Source organism: Miscanthus floridulus, chromosome 17 (genome assembly GCF_019320115.1).
Source record: "Miscanthus floridulus cultivar M001 chromosome 17, ASM1932011v1, whole genome shotgun sequence".
Lineage (NCBI taxonomy): Eukaryota > Viridiplantae > Streptophyta > Magnoliopsida > Poales > Poaceae > Miscanthus > Miscanthus floridulus.
The window spans coordinates 11004748-11026402 of record NC_089596.1 but is presented as its reverse complement, the minus strand read 5'-3'; the positions used below and the strand labels follow the sequence as shown (position 1 = coordinate 11026402).

The window sequence follows — 21655 nt, the reverse complement described above, 5'->3', positions numbered from 1 at the left end:
GGTCGGGCGAGGCGGAGCCACCCTCAGGGGCCGGGCGAGGCGGAGCCTGTGACCTCGGTGTCGGGCGAGGTGGAGCCCACCCTTAGGGGTCGGACGAGGCGGAGTTTGCGCACCTAGGGGTCGGTTGGAGCTGTAGTCGCGCTCTTGACTGCTCGGACGAATCAATGTTGATTGTTATTAGCTCCTCTTCGGGTACCCTAGTATTGCTCCCCGACACTTTTTGACTACTAGTATATCTGATGACAAATTATAGAAACAAAAATAAGTTTCAATGTCAGGGTGTTATATATCACACACACATCATCTTATGACATCTTATAGGTTCTATCACTACCCCAAATCTTTAAATCAGTGTTGGTTCAAAATCCCCCTTCACTGCCAGATTTTAAAACGACAAAGGTAAAATGGCAGTCATGTGGTTTACAGAAAATCCCAAAAATGAGATAAAAAATGGGGAATTTTTTTTAATTCTAAGAGACCCAACTGGACAGCGGCCACGGGCACTTGAACCCCTGACCTCCTGCTTCCCATATTGATTCCCTAACCACTACACCTGTAAGACGCTGGTGTCCAAATGATATATCCATCCTAGCCATTTTATGTTCATCTGATTTTGAAATGAGTATTTGGAATCCTAAATGAATTCAAATAAAAAGGTTGTGAACTACAAAGTTTTATAACTTTTCGAGGTCTACAACTTTTGTTTTGGTCATTTCTCCATCAAAGGTCATTTGAAGAATTTGAATATCAAATGTGAGAAAATTCAAATGTAATTTTCCTTGATAGATGATTTCAAATGAAAAAGTTGTCTACTGCAAAGTTGTACAACTTTTTGAGATCTATAACTTTTGTTTTAGGTGTTTCTCCATTCCAGCTCATTTGAAAAATTCAAATTTTAAATTTGAGAAATCAAACGCAATTTTCGTTAGATAGATGGTTTTAAATGAAAAGGTTGTCAACTATAAAGTTGTATAACTTTTCGAGGTCTACAACTTTTGTTTTCGTTGCTTCTCCATCTGAGAACACTCATTTATGACTATGCAACATATGCCTTTAGTTGGTATTAACTTCTATGAAATCTTGCGAATCAAATAGAGTGACATCATAATATAACGACCTCAACTAAGAAACATGTAAACTACAAAGTTGCATAACTTTTCAACATCTACAACTTTTGTTTTGGTCGCTTCTCCATCCGAGATCCTTAATTACCACAACACACTCTCTTATGACTATAGAGCATATTGACTCCTTTGGTATTAACTCTATAAAATATTGTAGTGTGTATTTGGATATACAAATGATTTCAAAACAAAAAAGTTTGAACCACAAAGTTGTAGATCTCGTCAAGTACTACAACTTTGATATAAAGTTCGTCTTCATCGGACATCACATGAGAAAGTTATGAAGTTTTCTTGCAGCATATCACTGTCGGTTCAAAAACCGACAGTGATGATCCAATATTCTTGGCTAAAACCGGCAGTGATAGTATCAGTATCGGTTTTAGCTAAGAACCGACAGTGATGAACCAATATCAGTGTCGGTTGATCTTATCACTATCGGTATTAGCAAAAAACCGACAGTGATGTGCTAGGAGGCACTATCACTGCGGGTTTCTTAAAAACTGACAGTAATGGAGCCAACAGTGAATGTTAGATCTGTAGTAGTGTATTAAACTGCATATATAGGCAACAGGTGCTTAGTTTCTAAGACCCAACAAATTACACACATGCTCTTGCATGCTAGCTAAGATCAAATAATTCAACATATGAATCTATAGTTTCTACAGTCATATAAGCATAGAGACAGTGTTAGCCTTTTGTCCAATATATACTCTGGTGTTGCAAAATATCATAAGCCATATCCCTCTCCCTTTAGCCCAGTCCATTCTGTAGCAAAATGTAGTATCAAGATGAATAGATAGAAAAGAAAATGGGTTTTGAATAAAAAGAACTTTTAGGCTTTGTTACAATTAGACATTAAAAGAAGAAACTAAATAAGAAAATGGGAGACCGCGTACACCAAGAAACACAATTATCCATGACAACATTGCCCTTTTATTCCTTCAGCTCCACAGTATAACTCTAGAACTTACGAAACAAAAGAAAAATAAAGCATCAACTTCCAAGCTACTATTGAATTATTACATTGAAGCATCATCATAGCGTTCCGTTATAGCTGCAAGTAGTCTTGGCATCGGGGGCATATCAAGCTCATGGAGACCCTCAAGAACCCAGACCACTTCGCCCATTGTTGGCCGATCACATTCATTATCTTGGATGCACCAAAATGCAATTTTGCAAATCCTTTCAGCCTCTTCCAAATCAAGGTCGCCTTGTAATTGCGGATCGACTAAACTTTGTAGGTCTCCCTCATGAAGCTTGCTAATTGCTTCCACTGGGAAATAAAAAACATGATGACTACTCTTACTGTTTACTTCTGGCATGTTCCTCTTTCCTGATATGAGTTCCAACAATACCATACCAAAGCTGTAAACATCAACTTTGGGTGTAATAGGAATTCCACTAAGCCACTCTGGGGCGAGATACCCGGCAGTTCCTCTAAATGTAGTCAGAACTCGGCTAAAATCTCTTCCTACAACTGCCGCCATCCCAAAGTCTGCAATTTTAGGAACAAACGATGTATCGAGAAGTATGTTTTCAGGCTTAATATCACAGTGGATGATGCATTCGCGGCAACTTTGGTGCAAGTAGCACAATCCTCTAGCAACTCCGGTAGCTATTTGATACCTCCAATTCAAGATGGGACCGTTGCTCTGAAATAGATGGGCATCAAGGGACCCATTTACCATGTGCTCATACACAAGTAGCCTCTTATCACTTTCGCAACAAAAACCAATCAATTTGACTAGATTGATATGCTGAATCATTCCAATTGAGCTCACCTCAGCCCGAAACTGCTTGTCTCCTTGACGAGCACCATCGAGCCTCTTCACTGCGATTGTAGTCAAGTCACTTAACGCTCCCTTGAAAACAGAACCAAAACCACCTCCTCCCAGCCTTTGTGAGAAATTTTTAGTAGCACGACTTAGATCAATGTATCTAAAGGCTACAATTCCACCACTACCTCCAGTGCCGTGTAATGCCGCATTGGACATCTTGAATTTGTTCCTCCAAATCATGAAGAACAACAGCATGAGCACTAGTAACACAAGACCACCAACAATGCTCGCAGAAATGACAAGTCTTGGTATTCTTTTGCTTTTTTCCTTCAAACTCTGCAAATCTCTTGCAGCAAGACGAAGGTAAAGAACATCCTGTGAACTAATACCATTGCCATCATCCTGATTCACATTACGCAATTCCCCAAGCCAGACAGAGCACTTACTATTGCTGTAGGAATAAGCGGTGCAAGAGCAGTCATTAAGACAGGCTTCGGCACAATTGCTTTGTGTGGCAACACCTTCTATTACCTGAGCATCATAGGGCAACGTAACACTAGGCATTGGATGGAACACATCTGTCGAACTTGTCTTGCTCTTGTTGCTACTTATGCAATCTAAGGGACTATTTCTGGCACACCCTCCTGTTTGATCACCGAGGTCCCAATCCCGGGGCGACTTCAGAGAGAAGGTCTCCATACAGTCACAATAGTTTGGACGTGAATTTCCGTTGCAGACCGTGAAAGGTCCACAGACAGCAGAGGCTATGCAGTAATCAGAAGGCTGGGCATATACAGTTTCCCAAGATTTTGTGGTATTCGACCAAATGTTCAGCTGAAGCTGGCCAAAGACATCTATTGGGACGAACACGGAAGCCGATTCATCAATTAAGGTGTACGAGAAGTACACCTCTTCGTTGTTTTCTTGAAATGTGGGTTTAAGTAAGCCCTTGGTCCGTGGATCCGAGTCCATCAGTCCATTGAGAACCTGTACAAGCTCTCCTAGTTTTCCTGCTGTCCAGGACCAGTACACTACATAGGGGGGTTTGCGACCCGTGAGGAGGATCTGCCCATTGATGTCTACTTCAATGGAGTATGAGCCAAAATCTGGATCAATAAGGCTCTTCTTTGAGATGCCAAATCGGTTCAGACCGGTCTTCTTGTTCCGGCCGAACTTGGCACCAGGAAGACCGACGTCCGTTGGGTAGTCAAAGCTCTGCCACAACGGGACTGCACTGGATGTGTTTTTTGTCACAAGGGCAAGGTTTCCAGTGCCCATGAGAACGGCACTGACGACAGTGCTGTTTGTGCTGTTGACAGCAGTGGAGGACCATACAGTGGATTTGGTGTTAGTGTTGTTCAAGGTAATGACGAGGTTGCCATCTCTTGAGATTTTGAGCTGGGCTACCTTGAGCTCAGATTCAGTGATGGGCCCCTCCCTGTTAGCTACCCAAACAGGGGTGAAGACGGGGATCTTGTTGAACCATATGCCGAGATACCAGCCAGGGGAGGAGACGACGGTGGTGATGGTGATGGTGGACTCACCGGCGGTGCGGCTGCGGTTTAGGCTTTGCTTGAACTGGAAGAAGCCAAGCGCGAACTTGCCGTTTCTCGAGACGAGCTTGTCGCCGGCAGCAAGCGCTTGGCCTGCCGCAAGAGTGTCGCCGATCGCCGTTGCAGCGGAGCTTGGAGCGTGCAGCGAAGAAAAGAAGATGAGACCCAGCAGTGTCACGTAGAGGGGAAACATGTGGCTGGAGTATGCTTGCTAATGCTTTGCCAATCAACAGGGAGATTGCAGAATTATCGAGTATGTATCATATATGCATACTTGCTATAGTGGTACCGATATGATGTTGGGAGGAGGAGAGATGAGACTATATAAAGAAAAAAGTGATGATAAAGAGCACTACAGCGGTGCAGGCCAAGGATACGAAGAAACTCCAAGCAATGCTTCATGGATATGCAGTGCAACTAGTCAAATTAGTCAAGACCACTCACTAGGACAATGCATGCACTTGCATGGCAAATAAGTAGTGCATCCTACACTTCCATGGTGTAAGTCGTTTTTTTTGTTTTGTTTCCAAGTCAAATAAACTACTCAGCTGACTTTAATTTGATCAAGTTTATGACAAAAATACACTAAACATTTACAATCAATAACAATTAAATTAGTTTCGCTAGATAATTCATCAGTCATGAAATATACTACCTTGATGGTCCATTTAATTTATTTAGTATTGTAGTAAGTATTTTGCGGATGTCAAACTATTTTTGTGATCGAAGTTGGAGAAACTTAAACGGGGACAAAATTGGTTTGAGACCAACATTTTGGAATGAGTAAATTTCACTAGCGGTTCTCAAATTTGTCCAGGTTCTCATTCAGGTTATGGTACTTTTAAATTGCATATTCAGCTCCTCCTTAAACTTGTCCAGAGTTCTCATTCTGGTACCATCTCAGTCCCGATACTCGCAAAATGCACACTTAAATCCCTAAAGTTGTATTATGTACTATCATGGTCCATCCACGTCCACACCACCGTCCTCATCTCCACCACAGCGCACACGCCTGCCTTACCCACGTAGCCATGTAGCGTTGCACCATGCTCGCCCTAGCTACTACCCCCATGCCTACCTATGGCTATGTTGCATCGTCGATGCGGTGCCGCACCTACGTTGCCACACTCACCTCAATGCGCAGTTTGAAAGCACCGGGGCCTGAACGAGAACTCGAGATAAGTTTAGGGAGCTAAACGTGTAATTTGAAAGTATCGAAATCTATGCGAGAATTTGGGACAAGTTCAATAACAACCAATGAAATTTACTGTCTTAAATATACGCGGTGCACGCATGCAGCATGGTGACTCAGAAAAGTTTCTAGCTAGCTTTCTTCTTGCCATTTTTTTCCCAGTGCTGTCCTAATCAAACAGGACCGTCCTAACCAAGCACATCAAACAGTGTCGTGGACTCAGTCCTTGCCCCGCCGAACGTGACGGGACGGGAACAGCAAGACGGGAACTTTGACTTGCATTGACGGAACAGGAACGCGACGGGACAGACATGCATGGCCGGCGTGAAGGACCCGGCCGGTGACCACGCCAGGTCGTCGCCTAGCTAGTCGGTGCGCTGTCCCGTCGTGGTCACACACAGCAAGACGACCACGACACAGCAAGGCAAGGCCAGAGGCCGCCCGACCATCGTCGCGTCGGCACATCCGGAGCATGCGCCAAGAACAATATGCGCCGGCCGGCCAATTATTCTGCTGGTCCCTCGATCGAGCCAACGACAGATTTTTAATTTGCGCTGAGCTGCAGCCTGCAGGCATCTACTCTACTATCGGTGCCGGTAGTAATTGTAGCCATAGGAGAAGATTCCGACTGCCATGCAGCATGCACATTACATGGTCAATGCAAGTCAAAGCACGACTATTGTATAGATAAATAATACGGCAATCTTGTATTATTAGAGCCCCACTGGCAGGTCAGGAGGCCCAGAAGACTCTCCTATCTGTTCCTATCCACTCACCTCCGGCCACCGTAGTTTTCTAAAAAGAAAAAGAAAAAACTAGCCACAGTATGACGAGTCTGTGACCGCGCTCCGCCGCGCATCCCGCCCACCATCTCCACCGTGCCTCCTGCCCACCTTCTCTCCACTGCACCTCCCTCTTGACCGCGCGCTCCCTCTCGCCTTTCTCTCCACCGCGCCTCCCGCCTGCCTTCTCCACCAGAGCGGCGAGCTCCGCACCACCGAGACACTGCTGTAGGATGGCGTGGTGCGCGTCTGCCCTCTCCCAGTCGTGCAGTCGCTGCCTCTCCGCCACGTTGCGGAGCCGCTACCACTGGCTCGCCGCCGCTGGCCCACCGCCTACAAGCGTGGCCGGGCCGCTGCCTCCGGCATGCTGACGAGCCTCCATTCTCCCAAGCAGTAAGGAGATGTTGCGCTGAAAGCACATATTTCAAGTGTATAGTAGTATCTACTCTCTATAAACCATAATATAAGACTATAAGTAATCATTTAGGGCATTGACGAGGCGACACTTTGTTTAGCAGTTTCTATTATCCATAGTTAATCTAACATCATCAGCCTTATGTTCCCAATCTGCATCTGTATGATTTGTGTGGCAACTTATATGTAATTTAAACAGGCAGAACAAGTACCCCGTTGCTTACAACTTTGAGTGAACCTTCCACCAAAACAGGCAGAGCAAGTGCCAGCGTTGCTTGATCACGAGGCTTCCTACCAAGATGCAGGTGGAGCTGACGCCTCCCGGCCAGCTTGCCCAATATAATGCGCAGTGCAAGTAACAGTACAGCTTCCAACCTCACATTGGAAAATAAAATCAATTCATCATACCATATATCTCCAGCAATTGAGCTTCCAGTATTCACCTAAAGCTTGCTCCCTGCTGCCCACTGGATAATAGAACTGAACAGATCAGCACCAATCAACCTGAAAAGAAACAGAAAGCTGAGATAACCAACAAGCAAGTTTTCGGTTCCCAACCCTATTACCAATTCCTACTTATGCAATTCTGAAGATTGATCATAACCCAAGCACTTCTCCATCATTGACCAAATTGCTCAATAGTTACTTAAACTGAGTAAAATGTAACATGAAACTACGCATGTAAGAGTAGTACACAGTGCTACTTGGTACTAACCAGGTCTCCTGGACCTGATGACTTGAACCATGATTCAGTCTAAGAGTAGTACAGTATGCATTTTGATGCACTTGATTTCAAGCCCTCGGAAAAACATGTGAGCTCACTTACCAATCATCTATGTAGGCTCAGAAATCAAATGCCTCACCAATCATGTCCTGTATATACCTCTCATCCATTAAATAAAGGTAACTTTGGAGCAGAGGCCAGAAGTTTTGTTTCAAGGCTTTGTATCAAGTCGATGTATTACTAGTGAAAAGTTTTTTTTTTTTATATATTATAAAAACTCAAGTTCTTGAGATAGTGAATCATCAGCAGATCCATAAATAGTGCAAACAAAATAAATGAACAGCATAGATTTTATCTAAAATAATAAATTAAGCCTGAATGTATGATGGAGATAGAACTCCCACCTACCAAACAATTCGTATCTTGTGCATTCCTTACAATCTGCAGAAATAGGGAAATTATTCTTATACAAGTTTTATTCTTAATGTAAACATCAGAAATTAACTCCAGTTTCTTTTTGCTCACAAATCACAGTATATAATCTAACTTGTAGCCAATGTTTGTACCCACCTGACTTGAATAATCTTCACAGTAACTCCACGTCTTCCAACCATCTTTACTGCTAGTACCAGGAGTGATGGTCACTTTGGGTGCATCTCTATCAGACAATTCAAGCATTTCACCTAATATTTAGGTGTCTTTAGGGATTGGATTTTCTAAACAAGCTTAAATTGGCAATTTTTGTCATCATTCAGGGCTTCAGGCATATTATTAGACAAAGGCCATTAGGCTTTGTATATTCCTTGATGATGGATTACAAAAGGGATTACACTTATATAGGAGAGAGAGGGGATGGCCCAAGGGGCCAGCAGTGTGAAAGGGCCAGTATAGCTGGCGCCTGCACAGATAGCTAGGAGATTACAGTAAAGGAGCAAATAATTCTAACACCCCCCCCCCCCCCGCAGTCGGAACGTCGGTGGAGCGAACGTTCAGATTGGAGCGAAAGTCCATGAACACAGAAGACGGAAGCCCTTTGGTGAAGACATCTGCGAACTGTGAGGTGGTGGGAACGTGAAGCACACGAACAGCACCAATAGCAACGCGTTCTCGGACGAAGTGGAGGTCGATTTCCACGTGCTTGGTGCGCTGATGCTGAATGGGGTTGGAGGAGAGGTAGACGGCGCTGACGTTGTCGCAGTAGACGAGGGAGGTAGTCTGTAAAGGGTGGTGCAGCTCCTGTAGAAGTTGCTGCAGCCAGGATGCTTCGGCAACGCCGTTGGCAACAGCCCGATACTCAGCCTCGGCACTCGACCGAGAGACAGTGGGCTGCCGCTTGGAGGACCAGGAGATGAGACTGCCCCCGAGGAAGACCGCATAGCCGGAGGTGGAGCGTCGAGTGTCAGGGCAGCCGGCCCAATCCGCATCAGTATACACAACAAGTTGCGTTGGAGTAGACCGAGGAATAATCAGACCGAAGCTGAGGGTGCCCTGAAGGTACCGAAGGATCCGCTTGGCAGCCACAAGGTGAACTTCCCGGGGATCATGCATGTGAAGGCAGATTTGTTGGACAGCATACGCAATGTCGGGTCGAGTAAATGTCAGGTACTGGAGTGCACCTGCAAGGCTGCGGTAGGCAGTGGGATCAGCAACAGGAAGACCGGCATCTGCAGGAACTTTGGCACAGGTGTCGACAGGAGTGGAGCAAGGCTTGTAGTCGCTCATCCCATGGCGAGCAAGAATGTCCAGGATGTACTGACGCTGTGACAGAGTGAGGTGATCCTTGTGGCGCTGAACTGCCACACCGAGGAAATGATGAAGGGGGCCAAGGTCCTTCATGGCAAACTTGTTCTTGAGTGCTGCAATCAGGCGATGCAGGAGCTGCTCGGAGGAGGCAGTGAGGACGATGTCGTCGACATAGAGAAGCAAGTAGACTGTCTCGGTGCCACGGCGAAGTATGAAGAGGGATGTATCGGACTTTGCTTCACTGAAACCCAAAGAAAGTAGGAAGGAGGCAAACCGGCTGTACCATGCCCGTGGAGCCTATTTTAGTCCATAGAGGGATCTGTTGAGCTTGCATACATGACCAGGAAGTGCAGGATCACCAAAACCAGTGGGTTGTGAGCAGTAGACTGTTTCTGACAGGGTCCTGTGGAGGAAGGTGTTTTTCACATCAAGTTGATGAATCGGCCAATCCCGGGAGTGAGCCAAGGTGAGGACAGTCCGGACGGTAGCAGGCTTGACGACGGGGCTGAATGTCTCGTCGTAATCAACGCCGGGACATTGGGTGAACCCACGAAGCACCCAGTGAGCCTTGTATCTGTCCAGGGAACCATCGGCATGAAACTTATGCTTGAAGATCCATTTGCCGGTGACCACATTTGCCTTGGCAGGACGGGGAACGAGATCCCAAGTGTTGTTGTCCTGTAGGGCAGCATACTCCTCTTCCATGGCCCGACGCCAGTGTGGGTCGGCGAGGGCGTCACGACAGGAGCGTGGTAGAGGTGACAGAGCCTCAGTGTGCAGCGCGAGGCGCGGCTGTCGGTAACCGGACTTCCCGCGGGTCGCCATGCCATGAGTGTTGGCGACTGGCGGGATGGGGACAGCTCCTGTTGGAAGAGGAGGGTCACCCTTGACGAAGCGCGGCGGTGAAGGAATCATGTTGGAGCGTCGAGGAGGTGGTCCAACAGGGGACGCAGGTGGCGAGCTGGGGGCGGGTGGACGCCGGGTGTAGACATGAATGACCGGTGGTTTGTTGAAGGAGGACGCCAGAGGTAGTTGTACAGGGGGTGCCACCACGGGCGCCTGTACGGAAGGACCCGTGGGCACCGGAGCAGAGGGCGCCGGGGGCGCCTCTGCAGAGGGCGCCATGGGCGCCGACGAAGAGGGCGCCTGTCCCGAGGGCGCCATGGGCGTCGGCGAAGTGGGCGTCTGTACAAAGGGCGCCATGGGCGCCTGTACAGGTCGAGCTGGAGAGGAGCCCGGCGGCCGGGGCACGAAGCCCGGCGGAGGCTGCCGGAGGGCTGGTGCGCCCAAGGTGGGCACCGGCTGGGAGAGCACACGGGCGGGCAGAGGGCCAGCAGCCCACGGTGTACCTGCAGGTGGAAGTAAAACTGACGACGAATCGTCGTTAGTTAGAAAATCAAGCTCGTGTGTGGGTGGCGAAGGTCGACGGAGGGAGAAAGGGAACGTTGTCTCGTCGAAGACAACGTGGCGTGAGATGATGACGCGGTTTGTGGCGAGGTCAAGGCACCTATACCCCTTGTGGTCAGGAGAATAGCCAAGAAAGACGCACAAGGAATATCGTGGAGCGAGCTTGTGAGGAGTGGTGGCGGTGAGGTTGGGGTAGCAGGTGCACCCGAAAGCTCGAAGGTCATGGTAGGAGGGGAGAGTGCCATGGAGGGCAAAGAAGGGAGTGCTCATGTTCAGGGTCTTGGTTGGGAGGCGATTGATGAGGAGAGTGGCGGTGGCAAGGGCATCAGCCCAGTAAGAGGGGGGCATGGATGCTTGGAAGAGCAAGGTGCGGGTGACGTTGACGGTGCGAAGCATGCGCTCGGCTTTGCCATTTTGCTGCGAGGTATAGGGGCATGACATGCGAAGGGTGACACCTTTGGCAGAAAAGAAAGCGCACGACGCGGAGTTGTCAAACTCACGCCCGTTGTCACACTGCATGGTCTTGATGGTGCAACCAAACTGAGTGAGCACATAGGCGAAAAAATTGGAGAGAGCATTAAAGGTGTCAGACTTTAGTTTAAGAGGGAAAGTCCAAACAAAATGTGAGCAATCATCAATAATGACTAGATAATATTTGAAACCGGATACACTGATGATTGGGGAAGTCCACAAATCACAATGTATCAAGTCGAAATTTTTAGTTGCACGAGACAAGGAATTGTTAAAAGGCAAGCGGACATGACGCCCAAGCTGGCAAGCATGGCAGAGAGTGTCATCGTCGGGCTTGCTGCAGATGATGGAGGACGACTTGGCAAGAGTCTGAAGAGTAGCCTTCCCGGGATGACCGAGCCGATAATGCCAAGTAGTGGAGGAGGGAGTGGCCACGAGAGCGCAGGAACCGGATGGTGATGTCGGGAGCTGCAAGGTGTAAAGGGGTCCCGAGCTGTCACAGCGAAGGAGGAGGTTCCTGGTACGAAGATCCTTCACAGAAACACCAAGAGGGTCAAACTCGACAGAAACAAGATTATCAGTGGTGAATTTCCGAATTGACAAGAGATTTCTAATAATGTCAGGGGCAATGAGAACAATGTTGAGGCGAAATGGGCCAGGGAGGGTTGAGTAGCCGGTGCCAACAACCGGAAGAGTGGCGCCATTTCCCACAACAATTGAAGAAGGAAAGGAGGAGGTTGGTGACATGGTGACCATACCAGGAGTGTCGGCTATGTGAGAGGAAGCACCCGAGTCGAAGACCCAATCCGAGGTGCTTGACGGCGGAGTGAGGGTGACGGTGCTGAAAGCGTTGGCGAGACCCTCAGTAGTCCAGGGCGACGGCGAGGTGGGCGCCTGCTGGGGCGCCTGGTAGTATGCCCCGGGGACTGGCGGAGGAGCGAAGTAACCCGGGGGCACCCCGGCCATGAGAGCTTGCTGTGGCGGTGGACCGCGAGAGCCGCCTGGGTTGGACCCGGGCCACATCTGGATGGACCCGGTCCATGGGTTGAAGAAGGATGGCCACTGTTGGCCATTTGGTGGGCCGGCTTGAGTGTCGGCTTGGGCGCCGCCGTGGCCGCGTCCACCGCGGCGACGTCGTCCGCGGTTATTGCCGTTGCCGGACTGCTGGCCCCCAGCAGCCTGAGGATGGCGTGAAGGAGAAGGGGTGTGGCCGAGCTATTGTCCCCCAGCAGGCTGTGGAGGGCGCTGAGGAGCAGGGGACGGAGCAGGCGGCTTGCTGGACGAAGCGGTGACGAGGGCCGAGGGCGGAGCTGAAGGTGACGCCATGTTGAGTTCGGCCAGCCTCAGGTCAGCACGGACGTCGACGAAGGATGGGAAGGGCTTCTGCCGCGTGACGAGCTGCGACATGAACTGGAAGCGTTCGTTGAGGCCGCGCAGCACATTCAACACCAGGGTCCGGTCCAGGACGGGTTCGCCAAGGTCGGCGAGCGCGTCCGCCATGTGCTTCATCTTGCGACAGTATTCATCCACAGATAGAGCACCCTGGCAGAGAGTGCGGAACTCGGCGTTGAGGAGCATGGCACGTGATTCACGGTTGTTGAAGAATTGCTGCTCGAGGCCGAGCCACGCCGCCCGAGCAGTGATGCCGTCACGCTCGTGGACGACATCGAGGAGGTCAGGGGCGATGGTGTTGAAGATCCATGAGACGACAACACAGTCCATGCGGGACCATGTCGCATCGTGGAGGTGGATGGCGTCGCTGAGGACGTGGTCCTTCAGGGCAAACCGGCCGAGGATGAGCAGGATGAAACCGCGCCATTTGGAGTAGTTTGAGGCTTGCAGATCAAGAACAATAGGAATGAGGTTCTTGATGTTCTGCACAGCGGCCGCCTGGCTATGAAGATGGGCGACAGCCGCAGTCTCCGTGGCGATGGAGTCGGCGTCGCGGTGATGCTCGGGGTGGAGCCGCGCGCGGAGGGCCGCGGCCTGCTGTTCCAGCAGGTCAGCCTGCTCGCGCTCCAAGTCGAGAGCGGCGGCAGCAGCGCGGACCCGCTCCTGGGCGGCGGCGGCGGACTTGAGGAGGTCCGCCTCCTCCTTGAGTTGGGCGTTGCGCGCCTGGTTGGAGTCGCGCAGGGAGGCGGCCTCAACTTCCAGAGCCTTGGCGGCGGCGAGCGCCTCGTCGCAGAGCTTGGTCGCGGCGGCGGCAGCCGAGGCACCGGAGCCGGAATCGCCGCCGGAGGAAAGAGCAGCCATGGGTACGGGAACTGGCGGGGTACGCGCGGCGGCCGGAGGAGGACGCGCGGCGGCCGTTGGGGCGGGCGCAGCAGCCATAGCGCGGCGGCCGGAGAGGCGCGCGCGCGGGTCGGGGCTGGGCGGCGGCAGAGAGTAGTGGAAGCAGGGGATACGATTAGACTGATACCATATTAGACAAAGGCCATTAGGCTTTGTATATTCCTTGATGATGGATTACAGAAGGGATTACACTTATATAGGAGAGAGAGGGGATGGCCCAAGGGGCCAGCAGTGTGAAAGGGCCAGTATAGCTGGCGCCTGCACAGATAGCTAGGAGATTACAGTAAAGGAGCAAATAATTCTAACACATATTGGGTGCCCTCTGGCCTTTCTGCTCACTGATGAGTCAGCAGAATAAACTTCATCGCTAGGTGGCGCAGTATGCATGACAACTTGCATTTATGCACTACTATGATGTGGGTACTTCAAATATTGTGTACCACACCTCTTTAACATATTTTGATGCTTCTTAGCTTGGTAGAAGAATAGGCATGAAACTTTTCCGTCAGAGGTAAACAGTGAACAGGTAGGGAGAATGAATGGAATGAAGTAATGTTTCAAATTTTTGCTCGGTCAAGCCAATTGGAATCAAGAATTTCTGAATTTGGTAGCAGCACTGACATATCTAAAGAACATGCCAGATAAAGGGGGCATATTAGGAAGAAATAGACGGTAGCCCTCCTAAATGTCATACAAGTTACAACAGACAATCTAATTAACTTATGGCAAATTTCAATAAGCAACTTAGAAGTATGATCTCTGTAAAGCAGGATATAAAAGTGGCATATCTTCTTCCTTAAATTTAAAGATCGATATACATCAACTGCCCCATCAAACAAACACATTATTTTAGTCCTGCCATAATTGGGGTCGTTAAAAGAAGTAATAAGAAAATGAGAAACCCACATGCATCATACGTAAAATTAGCCATTTAAATATTTCCTTCATTAATTGCAAGTTTCTGTTGCTTTATTCCACCTGATCCATATTACAACTCTAAACTTCGCTACAAAAAAAGGAACACTGACTACGATGCAGTTATGAATTACTATACATTGAAAATGCATCAGAGCGTTCAGTTAGAGCTGCAAGTAGTCTTGGCATCGGAGGTATATCAAGCTCTTGTAAGCCCTCAAGAACTTGGACAACTTCACCCATTGTTGGCCGACCACACTCGTCATCTTGGATGCACCAACATGCAACTTTGCAAAGCCTTTTAGCATCTTCCAAATTAAAATCACCATTTAATTGTGGATCCACCAAACTGGTCACATCTCCCTCATGAAGCTTGCTGACAGCTAGTACAGGGAAAAAATCAACATGGCTGCTGTTGCTAGTGTATACTTGATTAGGTGAATTCCTCCTTCCTGAAATGATTTCCAGCAGTACCATACCGAAGCTGTAGACATCAACTTTTGGTGTAATAGCAACACCACTAAGCCACTCTGGGGCAAGATACCCTGCAGTTCCTCTAAATGTGGTGAGAACTCGGCTAAAATCCCTTCCTACAATTGCAGCCATCCCAAAGTCTGCAATTTTAGGAACATATGATGCATCCAGAAGTATGTTTTCTGGCTTAACATCACAGTGTATGATGCATTCGCAGCAACTCTGATGCAAGTAGGACAATCCTCTAGCAACTCCTATGGCTATTTGATGCCTAGTGCTCCAACTTAGGACAGTAGCATTGCTCTGAAATAGATGTGCATCAAGAGACCCATTTGACATGTGTTCATATACAAGTAGCCTCTTATCACCTTCGCTGCAGAAACCAATCAATTTGACAAGATTAATATGTTGGATCATTCCAATCGAGCTCACCTCAGCTCTGAATTGCTTCTCTCCCTGACGAGCACCATCAAGCCTCTTCACTGCAATAGGAGTCAAGTCACCTAACACCCCCTTGAACACAGAACCAAAACCACCTCCTCCCAACATTTCTGAGAAATTTTTAGTAGCATGACCTAAATCAGCATATCTAAAGGCTACAATTCCACCACCAATATCTTGACTGTTGTACAGCTGTCCACCAAAACACTTGAATTTGTTCCTCCAAATCACTGACAGCAGCATGAGCATTAATAACCCAAAACTAATAACAATTGCAGCACTAACGGCTCCAATGATTGATTTTCTTTTGCTTTTTCTCACACCATGAAAATCTTGTGCAGATAGGCGAAGGTAAAGAACATCTTCTGAGGAATTATCAATGTCATCATTCTCCTTTACATTAAGCAATTCCCCATGCCAAATAAGGCATCTGCTACTGTTATGGGAATAAGCAGTGCAGGAGCAGTCATTGAGACAAGCCTCTGCGCATTCGGCCCCAGTGGTAGCATCTTCTACCCTTTGTGAGTTATAGGGCAATGTAACACGAGTTATGGGCAGGAACATGTCTGTTGAAACTGTTGTGTTTCCATTTCTGTAACAATCTAAGTGAGTATTTCTGATGCACCCGCCTGTTCGGTCATCAACTTCCCAACCACGAGGTGATTTCAGAGAGAATCTGTCCATACAATTACAGAACGGGTCCGCCTTGCTGTTGCAGACAGTGAAAGGTCCACATGTAGCATAAGCGGTGCAGGGAACAGCAGGTTGGGCATATGGTGTTTGCCAAGATTGTGTGGCTTGCGACCAAACAATCAGCTTGAGCTGACCAGAGATGTCTAGCAGCGCATATACCAAAGATGATTCATTCAGTAAGGTGTACGTGTAGTACTCCTCTTCATTGTTATCAACATATGCAGCGCTAATCAACCCTTTGGTCTGTGGATTCATGTCCAGAATCGTCATGAGTAGCGGTACTAGTTGAGAGGCTAATGAACTTCCTGACCAAGACCAATACACTAAGTATGGGCTCCGGCTACTTAGAAGCATTCCCCCATTGGTGTCAAGTTCAATGGTATACGAGCCAAGACCCGGATCAATCAGGCTCTTGTTAGAGGTGAACTGACGATTCAGACCGGTGACCTTATTCCGGCCAAACTTGGCGCCAGGGAGAAAAACATCTGTTGGGTAGTCAAAGCTCTGCCACAACGGAACCGCACTAGATGAGGTTTCTATCAGGGCAAGGTTCCCGCTGTTCAAGAGAACGGCAGTAGTGTTTGCTATCCTTGTTTGTGTCCTATTGACTATGTGAGTGGCCCAAATGATGGGTTCAGTGGCATTGTGGGTTGAGATGACAAGATTGCCATCTGCTGAGATTTTCAGCTCTGTTAGGTTGACCACATGATCACCGATTGGCGTGTCCCGGTTAGCAACCCAAACAGTGGTAAAGACTGGGATCATATTGTACCATACGCCGAGGTACCAGCCAGGGGAGGCGGTGGTTGTGTACTTACTGGTGATGGCTGATCCTGGCTGGAAGAACCCGAGCGCGAACTTGCCGTTTCTGGAGATGAGCTTACCACCGACGGCAAGCACTTGGCCTACCGCGAGAGTATCATCATTTGGAGTCGCGGCAGAACATGAAACGGGAGCGTGCAGGGAGGAGAACATTAGGAGAAGCCAAAAGAGTAATGCGCTGAGGGTAGGCATGGTGAAGAGGATGCCTGAACTGGAGAACAGAGGGCAATCCTGACTGACTGAAGATGTTTTTATGGATGGATGAAGAAATGGCAAATATGTGTGGGGTGCTGCTCTGCTCCGGTGTTATTATATATAAAGAAGGAGATAGGTTGAGCACAACACAAGCAGGACATGTTGTTAAAATTGAGATTGCTGATTAGGACAGCACTACCAAAAACCGTGTGCTATAAGTATTAACTACATATTTAACTGAGTAGTGGCACTGCAAGTGTGCAACCACGCCCTCTCTTTAGTCTAGACTCTAGACTAGATTCTAGGCTACAATGGTGGTATCACCGGAGAAACCTCGGGCTAGTCTGCCGGTGCGGGCCTCAAGTCAACTTTGGTCGGAGACAGTGGCTCCTAGTAGTCTAGTGCAGGCTATAATGCAGCCGACCTAATCCAAAGCATCTCCCGGCCACTTGCCATTTCAGTGATGAGCTAGGATTCCATCCGTTCCAATTCCAACGGCAGCTGCCCATGCCATGATCAGGTCAGTGTTAATCCCGAGGCTTCCACCGAGGTAACGGCTGCTGCCAATTTTGACCAAAACGAGGTGGAGCACAAACACACGGTTCATCGAGTAGCTAGCTAGCTCTACAAGAAGATGCAGCACACACAGCTGACAGCTCAAATGGTTTCAGATTTTGAAACTGCTAGTGATTACTGTCCTGAACCGCTAATTCATAGTGATTTCGTGTTGGGATCACTTACTTGAAGTTAAGCCTCGAATCCACTTACTCACCGCGCGCCTGTCGAGGTGGCGGCGCTTCTTCCTTCTCAATGCACGCCGGGCCGCGGTCAATGCAGAGCGGCGTGCTCCGCGGACGGCCGCGGGGCGGAAGACGGGCTTGGCATCGCGTGCTGGAAGCAAGGAGGCTGACGCAGAGCGCCGGCAGCCGGCAGGGACGGTCGGGAGGAGGATGTGCGACGGGGCAGAGCCGGCGCCGCGCCGCCGCCGTGGCCGTGCAAGGGGTTCGCGTGGTTCCGTGGGCCCCCGTGGCCCCTCGTGGGCTTGTGCTGCCTTCGCGTTTGTGTGCCTTTCGAGGGCGCCACTGGGGCCATGGCCCATTTCCCTACGCGGCTGCGCCCAACTTTGCGTACTTCTTATTTTTTGCTTTTTTCAAAATGTCCCTCTTGTCTCGATCGCTTTAAGTCTGGTTTGCGTATGCATTCGCTCAAATCTACTTCAATACATATAGATTAAAGTGAATACACATGCATCCAAACAAGGCTCTAAGAAATTTTTTTCAGTTTTCTGAATTTTTTTTAAACCCTCCCATCCTTCCATCTAGAGGTAGACTGAGTATCCTCGTCCAGTACAGTTTGGAGTCACAAAATCTTCGGTAGTGATCCAACACCACTCATGCTAATGCAATGACATGATTGCTCAAGCTCGTGTGTGCCACGACTCTGCACATTCGGGCACGTGGGTCGTATTCCACATTTCTTAACCTTACGTCAGATTAAGATAATAGCCACTTATTTTAACGTAAGTTGCGCCTTGTTCGCTCGGCTTATAAGCCGTATTTTTTCAGCCAACGAATAGTATTTTTCTCTCACAATAAATCAGCCAACAATACTTTCAGCCATGACTTATTAGCCAAACGAACAGAGCGTTGGCCTCCGGTTATTTTTTCATATAATGCTACTTCTTTATTGCACCTGGCACTTATTGCACCGCTGCAGACGCCCTTAATTAGGGTGTCCCTGACAGCTAGCTAGCTAGCTATTCTGACGATGTGGACAGAAAAAAAGTATACTACAAGAAATATGTCATCTTATGACGATTATGGCATGACATCTGATCAAAACGTCACTAAACGTCACAATGTTATGACTTTAACATCTAAACGTCACAAGTTGTCATTAAAAAAACTCATCTTTTGACATTCCAGTTTTCGTCAACTTGGTGTTACAAATGACGACCTATGATTTATTTTTCAGGTATAATGACAAATATCAAATGTCAAAAGATGACATATTTCTTATAGTCGTAGGAGAGAGAGAGCAGTCACTATCGACGAATAAATAGTTGATCTACTTCACGTAGTCCAAGAATTTAAGAGAGAGACATGTGGGTCCAATAGTACATAAAAAAAATAAAATTATATAAAATAGGCTTTACTTTTGTCTCTCACCTCCACGTAAGATAGCTACGTAGCTAACACCATTGCAGACGCCCTTAGAAAATAGACAGAGGGCACATGCATCATTTTTTTCTCTCTCTATATATATTATAGTACAAGAGACCAGATGATGGACCAAATAAAGGTCCTAGGTTCATGGTTTGGAGGTGGTTGAGCCGATAAAGAAGTAGCCGTTCACAACACTAGTATATTTAAGAGGCCTCTATATTTAATGCAAATACTTAAAGAATCAAGGAACCCAAAGTTTTGACTTTTGAGCTGCAGTATATAGACTCTCTGAATCTCGAATTAATACTTGAACGCCCCTGTGGCAAGCAAGCTAGCTAGATTCAGAACAGCTCGCTAGCGTTGATCGTATCGATCGAACTATACTATATATAGCGTATATACATAGTGACCGCAGATGCATCCGGCGGCCATGGACGCCGGGTAGCATCTCAACATCGTCGTCAAACTGCGGTGCATTTCGCTGGTTCTCCGGAAGCGCAGGCCCCAGGGCGCGGGTGAGTATATATGTACTGTAGCTCTAATTTAATTTAAAGCGATATGCAATCTGTTTAGCTTTTGAGGTGGCTGTGTGTCAAATTAAAGCTGGTGTGTGTGCGTGCCTCTTGTTGGTCGATCGACAGCGTCGATCTATATATGCATGCATCCTCCCATGATCCCATCTACTCCCTCCGTACTTAAAGATAAAGTTGTTTTAAAGACAAAGTTGGTATCAAAACTCACCACTGTCGGTGCAGGAGGAACTAGAGTTGTGGGCATCATCGGCCATGGTGGGATTGGGAAGACAGAGCTTGCTCGCTGGGCATTCAACCATCCTGAGACTAAGCAAAAGTTCGGCAAGCACCGCATATGGGTGTGCGTCTCCGGCATGGTCAAACCAGAAGATCTTTTAAAGGAGATCTTCAAGTCCACATTTCGAAGGGATCCTCCTCCTTCTGCCAGTACTATTGAGGAAATGATTACAAAGAAGATTGAAGACGCCCGGCGGCCGTACCTCCTTGTGCTCGACGACGTATGCAACGACGAAACCAGTGATGAGTTGCAAAGGAAGACGACCTGGGAGAGGGTGCTGGCCCCGTTCATGCAGCAGGAGGAGGAGGGTGCAAACGATAATAAAGGGAGCCGGATTCTTTTGACATCTCGAGCTCAGATTTGTTTGGATACTCTGGGTACGTGTATGGATGCAAAGGCACGGCAACGAATAAAAATCGTCCTCAATGGGATCAACGACACTGCACAACTCAAGCTCTTGCTCATGGAGGAAGCGCGAAAACAAACTGGAAGGAAGGCCGTGCCCCAGGAACTGAAGGAACACCTTGAGAAAAATGTTGGCAAGTTACATGGCTCCCCGTTGGCAGCTCGCGAATTTGTCAGCCTCTCTACCCAATTTGTCAACTTCTCTTCCCCTGGTAAGTGCTATTTAAAATCAATACAGCTGAGGCAATATATATTTCCAGTGCTTTTATATATACATATATACACTCCATAGTTATTGGCATATATAAGTACTATATATATCTTCGTCCAGAAAAGGATGCAACTCAGATCGAGTTGTGTCCACTGGCCTAGCTATTAACCCATGCTCTTGCACGGAATATATATATATATATATATATATATATATATATATATATATATATATATATATATATATATATATATATATATATATATATAGGGAGAGGCTATTCAGTAGCCGGCTACAGAATAAGTTATTCTGTAGCCACCTCCATTTACCATAATTTTATATACTAATTTACCGTAATGTCAATACATATTTACGATAGTTGGGTTACTATAACACACGGGGGATATTTACCATAACGTTATATTAAACCACTTAGTAAGGAGTTACTATAATCTCGTAAATTAACATAGTAATTATCATAACTCAAAGTGGCTACAGAATAAGTTATTCTGTAGCCAGCTACAGGATAGTAGTTCTATATATATATATATATATATATATATATATATATATATATATATATATATATATATATATATATATATATATATATATGGAAATTATTTTCTACTCCTATGGAGTAGTTACTCCCATGTGTATATCTCTAAATTTAGGACGCATATGGCTCGACAAAGTGTATGTAGATGGAGTATATCATTATACTAGACCATCTAGGGTACTATGTATGGTAAGTATGTATGTATACTTAGAGTATATGGTTATACTTATTTTATATGCTACTATCATAGTATTATTGTCGGTGCAGAAAATGACCAACACGTAAATATTTGTAATTTTATCATACGTTGTGATCAGATGTGGCCTAGCACTCAATAACACAGAGTTTATACTGGTTCAGACAACGTGCCCTACGTCCAGTTTGAGTCGGTCGGTGACTTTATTCCTAAGCCCAGGTACTCGAAGTTTACAGTGAGGTTACAAACGGAAGGGAATAAGATGGGGGTGCAAGAGATCTGGTCGGAC

The 21655-nt window shown here is 47.3% G+C and overlaps 2 protein-coding genes and 1 pseudogene across 2 annotated transcripts; 1 reads left to right on the top strand and 2 right to left on the bottom strand.

The window, feature by feature from the left end:
- Positions 1–1942: 1942 nt before the first annotated feature.
- On the bottom strand, positions 1943–4876 carry LOC136518151 (G-type lectin S-receptor-like serine/threonine-protein kinase At2g19130). The gene has a single exon (XM_066511820.1). The coding sequence runs from the start codon at positions 4646–4648 to the stop codon at positions 2144–2146; it is 2505 nt and encodes an 834-aa protein (XP_066367917.1). The 5' UTR covers positions 4649–4876; the 3' UTR covers positions 1943–2143.
- A 9642-nt stretch (positions 4877–14518) lies between these two features.
- Positions 14519–18045, bottom strand: LOC136518153 (G-type lectin S-receptor-like serine/threonine-protein kinase At2g19130). Its single transcript, XM_066511821.1, has one exon. The coding sequence runs from the start codon at positions 17015–17017 to the stop codon at positions 14519–14521; it is 2499 nt and encodes an 832-aa protein (XP_066367918.1). The 5' UTR covers positions 17018–18045.
- LOC136515211 (putative disease resistance RPP13-like protein 1) overlaps positions 17852–21655 on the top strand; it is a 25233-nt pseudogene continuing 21429 nt past the window's right edge.